General features: G+C 38.2%; 1 protein-coding gene across 6 annotated transcripts in view; it reads right to left on the bottom strand.

Annotated features, from left to right (window-relative positions):
- Positions 1–8,580, bottom strand: part of Hecw1 (HECT, C2 and WW domain containing E3 ubiquitin protein ligase 1) — a 391,308-nt gene that overhangs the window by 218,363 nt on the left and 164,365 nt on the right. For all 6 annotated transcript variants that reach the window (XM_048786494.1, XM_048786498.1, XM_048786495.1 and 3 more), the window contains one exon: positions 1,543–1,867. In XM_048786494.1, coding sequence (XP_048642451.1) covers positions 1,543–1,867 — 325 coding nt within the window. The remainder of the gene's footprint in view (positions 1–1,542; positions 1,868–8,580) is intronic.

Below are 8,580 nucleotides of genomic sequence, written 5' to 3'. Positions count from 1 at the left end.
GGGGAACTTTGACAAAATTAAAGTTTGCAGGCCAGTCTAAAGGGGGCAACAATATTTAACCAGGCTGATTAGAGCCCCCATGATATTACAAGCTGAGTCTGCCAAATTGGGGTGTTTGTGAAAGACACTAGAAAGCTGGTGAAATTTCTACATTTTTAAATGTGAATAATTAATCAAATTTAAAACAAAACCATGTAGACTAAACAAAATATGCTTGGTGGGCTGTGAGTTTACAATGTCTTTCCTAGAATGATCTGTCTGCTTTCATTTAAGAACTAATTTTTAAAAACATTATATTTTTACTCTTTGGAAGTCCTATTTATCTAGTTAACTACTATTTGTGTAACAATTTCAAAAGTTATGTTTCTTCATCTTTACATTAATATGTTTATTGTAAATACACTAACCAAGCTGATGGCAGAAACTTTAAGAGGACCAAATATATTTTCCTGAGAGATAAGATTCCCTTAATTTTACCATAATAATGGCCCAGGTTGTAAGCTACTCATAACAATCCATTACTTCCTTTGCTATTGGATGATGTTATATCTGGAGTTGTGCACCTGAGTATGTAAATGATATACTATGCCAACTGAATGCAGAAGGCCTGGCCTCTATTGACCTGGTGTTGGATCTATTGATTCTTGTGTCCCCCCCTCAAAAAAATTTACACATTGGCTTGTGTATAATCATATCAATTTCTACCACACCCACTTTCTTTCTCATAAAGAAAATACATTTTTCATGTAATTTATTTTCGTAATTTCAAATTTGCAAGATTTTATTTCAAAACTAATTAATGAGAATGGTGAAAATTTTATAAAGTAGTTGCTTCAATGTCCAATTTATTTGTAAAATTTAGTTTGTCTGTACAGACTTGAGAAAACTCACATTAAAAAAATCTTTTCATGAACTTTCAATTCTGGAACATTGACAATTTTGAGTATAAAACTTTACCTAAGGTAAATCAAGTCAACTTTCTGCAGCACCATGACTGTGTATACAATCCCAGCATGTCTTCTGAATACAAAGCAGTAGGAATTTTGAAGGTCATGATGAAATGATTGTGTTAGGAAGAAAAGTACAATTACCTGCACTTAGATGTGTGTGCACTGGTGGGGTAATGGTGTTACTATGGTCTTATGAACACATGGCTTTTGATATTCATTTATTCACAACTTGAAGAGAAATTTCAAGTGGCAGTGATATTTGTTTTTAACCATGACACATCCAGCTATGTCATGATTTTCTTTCATTGAATAGAGATGGCAACAGTGCCTTATCATACAGTCTGCAGAAAAACAAGGCAATGCCCTGATGGTCTCCAGTGTGGCAGACTCTGATGTTTAACCCAGTTGTGTGTCTAAATGATATTGTAGATTTTAAAAAACATTAAAGTACATATAAAAGCAAATTATGAATAATATCCTGTTGAACACTGAAACCACATACAGAAGATCATTATTTCGGTGGCACCTTGTCAGTGGGCCTGGGTAAGTCAGTGTTTCCCTCAAGCTGGGCTGAAGGTGATAATCTACTCACCAATGAGGTACATGCCAATCCAGTCTCCAGCGTCCACTTCCTCCTTAATGTCCCAGTGGATCACCAGATCCTGTGAGTGCCCTATGGAGTAGTAGGAGCTGCTAACCATGAGTGTGGAACGGCTGTCTGAGGTGACCAGGTCAGTGTCACTGGTGGAGCGGGGGATGGTCACACCATCATGAGGTCCATTCCTGATATCCATGTTGTGGAACTGGTCAGGGTTGTAGCTGTAGCGGAGTGGCTCCTTGCATCGGCGTCGGCTCTGTGAGTTTCGTGATGGAGACGCCATGGCAGCCAGGCCTAAAAACCTGTTCTGGTACAGATTCTGTGGGGACAAAGAGACAGTGAGCAGGGTCAGAATGGGCCAGCAAGTAGGTCATTGTCTTCACAGGAAATGAAGATGCACAAGGGTGGGGGGGGTGGTGCGGAAATGAACTGTGAGGGAGCTGCCCTCCTGGAGATTTAAAACACAACATATAGCATCTTCCTTGTGACAAAGCCTGCAACTCTGGGTTCACACAGGGACAAGAACAGAGATATAAATGAACTAAGGTGCCTATATTTCCAGGCTCTGCTGGAGTCTGTGCTTCACCCAGCTCCCTTTGGTTCAACTGATACTAGAAAGATTGGAATGCATGTAGCATGACCTTGAGGATATGACTGTCCCCAAACGCAGTGTCATTACTTGAGTTCTCTAACACCAATTCAATTGGATCCAATTTTGTCCTTTTTGAGGGTAAATGATGATTATCATTATTGATTGTGTCAGTGATCCCTGCAGCATTCAAGAATCTACACACAGCCCAGAATTAGAGGTGGTCCCTGCTGGGCCAGGTGGCCATTCCCCTCCATTTACTACTCTCTCACTCTACAGAATGTTTCTAGGCTGTCTGACATTTCTATTAAGGATTTCAGACATCCTAGTCATCTTTGAACATCACAATTTTCAATAAAATTCAATCTCAGATGACTGTCTCCTTTGGAGGCAATGGTATTGTAGAAAACATTGCGATTGATGAAGGCTGCACTTTTGTTTCTTTTTAATGTTTGCAACATTGAGTACTTAAAATGAGCTGAGCTGATAAAGCACAGTAACTTAGAAAACATCTAAGGAAGGGCATCACATGGAACTTAAGGGGTTCATTTTTGAAACAAGAAAGGGTGATTCTGATTTCATCAAAGAATACTAAAATTGAGTTTTAAATGTACATTTTTGGGATTCCTGGCTATAAGAATACATGCTATTCAACAAATAATAACATTTTTGTTGTCAAAAAGAGAAAATTAAAGCCAAGAAGTATTGAATCATGCTATTTAGATTATAGGGACTGGAACTTATTATGTACATCAATCAAATGGAAGTTATTGACATTTTGTTTCCCAACCGTGAGGACAAGACCCCAGAACCAGATTATACTTCAAATTATATAAAGATATTAAACAGTAATTCAGGCCTGTACTATTTCCATTTTCCAAGACCAGGGAACTTGTGAAAAGCGCATGAACCTGATTAAACACAGTAGTGGCATTATGAATCTAGGTCCTAGATGACCAACTAGATGGCTTTTTTATTCATTATTTGTGTCTCTTGTAAAGAATTCCTCTGGCTTTACTGGTGATAACCAGAGAATTACTACAGGCAGAAAAACCAGCCTCAGAAAATATCTCATCACACTATCAGGTTCATATCCCCTATTTTTTTTAATGCTTGTCTTGTCACTACAACTAGCTCTCCTGTCATCAGCACAGGCAAAGCCCAGGGAAGCATGAACCAGCCACCCACCCACCCATCTCAGGGCTATTCTGGATAGTTCAGGACAGGATTCAATAAATTGACAATCCTCCAGGGGCCTCGATAAAATCTCCAAAACAGAAAGGCTGCTGCTATAGCATAAAATTTCTCCAGTTTGCACATAATTTAAGTGCACCAATAACATCTTGTAGTATTTTGGAGATTGAATACTGCTTGGAATTAAATGAAATAGTCAAATATATAATTAAGAGTTAGACCAAACCATGATCACACTGGTATGGGGTAGATGACTAAATCTATCTGAACTTCAGCCTTTCATCCATAAAAAGGTCATTGTCAGAATTTAACACATCCATGCAAATCAAGTTCTTGGCACAGTAAGAATTTAATAAATAAAAATATACCAGTACCACTGGTATTATACAAAGGATTAAGAGACTGCTTTTGCTAAAAGCACTGGCTTTTGGAAATGCAGGTGCCCAGTGGTAACTAAAAGCAAGAAAAAATCTTGGCATCTCTGCCTTCATTTTGTATGTTTCTTTTATTACCTTAAATTTTGGATCAGATTCCTACACAAATCTGTATGTGGACGTGTTAGTTACTTAAGGAGTATCTGTCTAAAAACTGGTAACACAAGGGTGTAAGCCCTAAATTTACCTAACCTCTTTCATCCCTTTTTCAAGGCTGAAGGCACTAAGGTATTTTCAAGATTTTCAGGAATATCATAACCAACATATTCTCAACTGCACACTTTCATGACATCCTGCCCTACACTCCCAGAGGTACACCTAAATGTCTCCAGTCATTGCTCTAAACCTGACCAGAATAATGAGTCTTACAGGCAGATCAACCTGTGACAAGTTTGTCTCCACTTAATGGAAGCAATTACCTCATGGTGGGAGATCAGGTTGTCCCCTCAGCTGGAGCACACAGCTCATGATGGAAACCAGATTGCAATAACTGCTTCTTCAGGACCTCAAAGAACCAGTCCTGAGATAATGTTCAACTGGATCATAGTTTGATCAAGACTGCTTAATTATGCATACCTCTTGTCCTCTACCCCATTTCTTCCTTTATTTAAATCTAGTGCTCCTATCAGTATCTCTCAAGACTGCGACTGATTGTCTTCCCAATATAACTATATTGAATAAATTCCTTTTCTATTTCACTATTACTTTTTTCATTTTGATATTTGGGGCTAGTTTGTATATTTGTCAGTTTGTGTTTTGGTCAGCTTTTTCATTGCTGCAATGAAAAGAACTGACAAAATAATTTTAGAGGAGGAAATGTTTATTTGGTGCTCATGGTTTCAGAGGTCTCAGTCCACAGATGGCCCACTGCATTCCTCAGGGCCTGAGATAAGGCAGAACATTATGGAAGAAGAGTGTGGTGGTGGAAAGCAGCTCAAGATGCGGTACTAAGAAGCAGAGAGACTTTTCCTTTCACCAAGAACAAAATGTAAGTCCCAAAGGTAAACTCCAATGACCCGCCTTCTCCAGCCACACCCAACCTGCCTACAGATCCCACCCAGTTAATCCCTATCAGTGGATTAATGCACTGACCAGGTTAAAACTCTCATAATCCAATCATTTTACCTCTAAACTTTCTTGCATTTTCTCACACATGAGCCTTTGGGGGGCACCTAATACCTAAACCATAACAACCTGATAGATTGGGATTCCCTGAAGTCACCCCCTCTCTGGCCTAGGACTCCGGCAATGGTATTACTTTAGAAAGGAAGTCCAACTGAAACACAAGATGTGGGAAGTCAGCCACCCTAATCCACTGGCCAAATGTCCCTTCACATCACCACAGAGTCCTCACACTTAAATTCATTCTGTACAGACCCTAAAGGTCACTCCTGCTCATGTCACTCTGGGGTTTCCTTACAAAATTAAAATTATAGATGTGTATGGTAAATGAGCTCTCTATACCAACTTCCAGAGGACGCGATCCCTTTATCTGTAACGTTTGTGATTGAGTAGGATATTTTTGCATTAGTGTTGAGGAGGCTGAAAGAATTTTCATCAACATGATTTCAATTAGGGCTTCAAAAAGATGAGAAGAGTGTTTCTCTTTTGTTAAAGACATGATTGCTATCCACATGGTGAGAACAAAGATGTAGAGGGAAACGTTAGTGAAGGAGGGGATGTTTGTCAGTGATTACTGGGTTGGAATAATGGTGTTTTTCCTGGAATAAGAAAGGCAGCCTCAAATGAAGCTGTTCCTGGAAGGTCATGCTCTCTTACTGACCCTGGCAAAATATATGCTGCTACTTCAGTTTTATTAACACACGGATATAAGAACCTGGCTTTTAATATTCATTTATTCATACTTGCAAGCAGAATTTGCACTTCTTCAAGGCAATGCCCTAGAACCAACTCTTTTATAGCCTCCCCTTGTATCCTGTCTTATTCCCAAGGAACAGGGCTTTCCGCTTCATGATCCACAGCACTCCCATTCCCTGAAAGGCTGCTTATTGTCTTACTGCTAGTTGGTCTGTCTCTATTTATTCCTATCAAGTTTTGTCCTGCTTATATCCCCTGTGATTGGCATAACTATTGGTTTAAAAATGCCCTTCAAACTTTAAGAGATTTTATTTTATTCAATTATATCCTTTTTTTATACTGAAAGTGGCTTGTAAAGATACTTACAATACAGAAAAACATGGTAATTTAGTAGGAAGTGGGAGAGAGAGAGAGAGAGAGAGAGAGAAGATAGGGTCAAAAAGTTATGTAGGAAGGAAGCCAACATAAAACTAGGATCAATTATGTCCTAAATAGATGTTTTTGTTAAAGACTCACAACAGGTGCTTCTTTTTGTTTTAATTTTCTACCTTTATTGGTAATAAAATACTATGATTTTAAGGTGTAAGACATAATGATTTGATAAACATATCTTTTGTGAAATGATTTTCATGATCAAGTTAGTTAACACCTCTTTCATCCCAATCTTTTAAATTTTTTCTTATTTTATTTTGTGGTGAGAACATTTAAGTAAATTTCAGTAGTTGCATTTTGAATACAGCAGGTGGATAGCATCCATGGCCAAACATGAATTCTTTTGTGCTCACAGTTTTCCCAGACATTCATGAATGTTCCCAGCACACACTGTAGACTTATCGGGCTGGAAAACGGCTGTTTAACCATTCTTCCTTCACATCTGAACCATGGGAGATGGATGAAGATCTGTTCCTGCTTTTAAATAGCCTTGGATAAAGACCACTCTCTTTCTAGACAGTGATACCAGTGTTTTACAACCCTGCAATTCTTCCTAATCTTGAAGGCAAATCTCCTCTGACAGAAGACCTCCTTCCTCTTTTCTCTCTGAGAAAGGTGGCTCTCCCCATTCTCTGTATGAAGAGGAATTGATGGGTATCACTAATTGATGGGGCTCCTAGGTTTTTCTTCATCCCATAAAATAATTCAAGTGTCTCATATCATCACTTACTTTTGGTGATAGGCAATATGATGCAGATAAAAGGATTACAAGATATCAGCAATTGTTCCTATAACAATATAATTTTTCAATCATTGGTTGTAATTAAGGGTCCCTAGTTATGGGCTATGTTAAGCACAGATTTTAATTGACCCTGAGAAAATGGATACAATGAAAACAATCTAAACAAATTTCACAAAGAGCCCTACTTTTTAAGGTGCAGAATTCCATCTGTTGGGTTTTTTCTATTTATAGCAGAGGCTCCAACTCTTACTAGAGGAGGGTCCAGTCCATGTCTGGGTTCAGGGCATCTGGAACAAAGAACTGAGCAAGACACACAGGAGAAGTAGCCAGAGGGTAGCTTTATTGAAAGTGGATGTACATTCATAAAGCAGAACAGGCTGAAAGGGAGAGAATGGCCGAAGGCCCCCCCCAAACCAGGAACCTAGTGGCTTGTATCTACTTTCACTCCGGGATTTCCAGAAGAGGTGCCACTCAGCCTCATTCCACTTGGTCCTATGGATGCCCAAGGTGGGTGTTCCCATGGCAATGTGTGGGTCCTATGCAGCCAGGGTGGAGTTCCCATGGCAACATGGGGGCTGCCAAGCAGGTATATTTTCCTATGACCCGCCAAGTATCTTGGTATATTCAGCCAATCTGTCATTCCTAACCTCATGTCTCATAATGTTTTGTTTACATATTTTGCTCTCAAACTTAAAATAAAACATTGTAATTGTTGAAATGCTTTGAATTAAGTGATATGTGTTTGGTTTGTTGTTGTTTTTAATCTTGGAACAGGCTTTTTGTGTTTAATGTGGTTTATGATATTTGTGTGCAGTAGAGCACATTAGCAAAAACAAAACCTTCTGCAAGAAGATAGGATTTTAAAAGCAGAAAATCATCACTTGTAGGTCAAGAGCATGTTATTATGTGTAGATTTTTTTTTTTTTAAGAATTGTAGGCAGACAAAAGGTTTCGTGCTGTCAGTTTCTGTCTGACAAAGTCATTACCAGCTTTCTGTTTAGGAATATAAGGCTGTGAGTCCATATCTCACACAAAAAGAAAGCAAACCAATACATATCTAAAACAGAGAAAATAATTCTTAAAAATTGCTTTACATTAGGAAATAAAAAAATAATAATCATAAGAGAAAAACAGGCCCTGAAGGAAACTTTACTAAAGAATATAAGATGCAGTTATAAAAACTGGCATTATTTACTTGGAATAAAGAGCATAATAGTTTTGAATCCAAGAGCAGATTTTATTTTGATCAAGTAGATGCCTGGAGCCTTTTATTTTACTGTGTTCTTAGCTCTGGTTATGTCATCATAGGGGTAATGGAACTAAAAAAAAATTCAGAATTTGTCTCTCTTCTCAAAGAACTTGAGAACATTTACAACAAAAGAAATGTACAATAAAATAGGGAAATATAAAATCCACAGAAGTAAAGAAATAACAATAAGAAAGAAGATAATAATGATCATGAGCATTTATTCTAGGCAGGGGACATTGCACATTGTCTCATTAAAATCCTATTAAGTAACACTATTGTCTGGCAGTGGTAGGGAAATCAGCTCAGAACAGTTAATTAAAATTCTCAAGGTCATACACCTTGTAGCAGAAGAAGGAGTTATGGAACCTGTGTATGTGGGCACTTTTATCATTCTCAAACTCTTTCTCGAAATTATATTTCCTACCATGGACAGACATGCTTCTTTCAGCTTCTTGGTAGTCAAAAAGATAAAAGAGAGAGAGAGAGAGAGAGAGAGAGAGAGAGAGAGAGAGAGAGAGAGAGAGAGAGAGAGAGTAGAGAGAGATGATGTAGTATTGATCGTAAGTTAGCAGTT

The sequence above is a fragment of the Marmota marmota genome, unplaced genomic scaffold (assembly GCF_001458135.2).
Source record: "Marmota marmota marmota unplaced genomic scaffold, marMar, whole genome shotgun sequence".
In the NCBI taxonomy this organism is placed as follows: Eukaryota; Metazoa; Chordata; class Mammalia; order Rodentia; family Sciuridae; genus Marmota; species Marmota marmota.
This window is presented reverse-complemented; position numbering and strand designations above follow the sequence as displayed.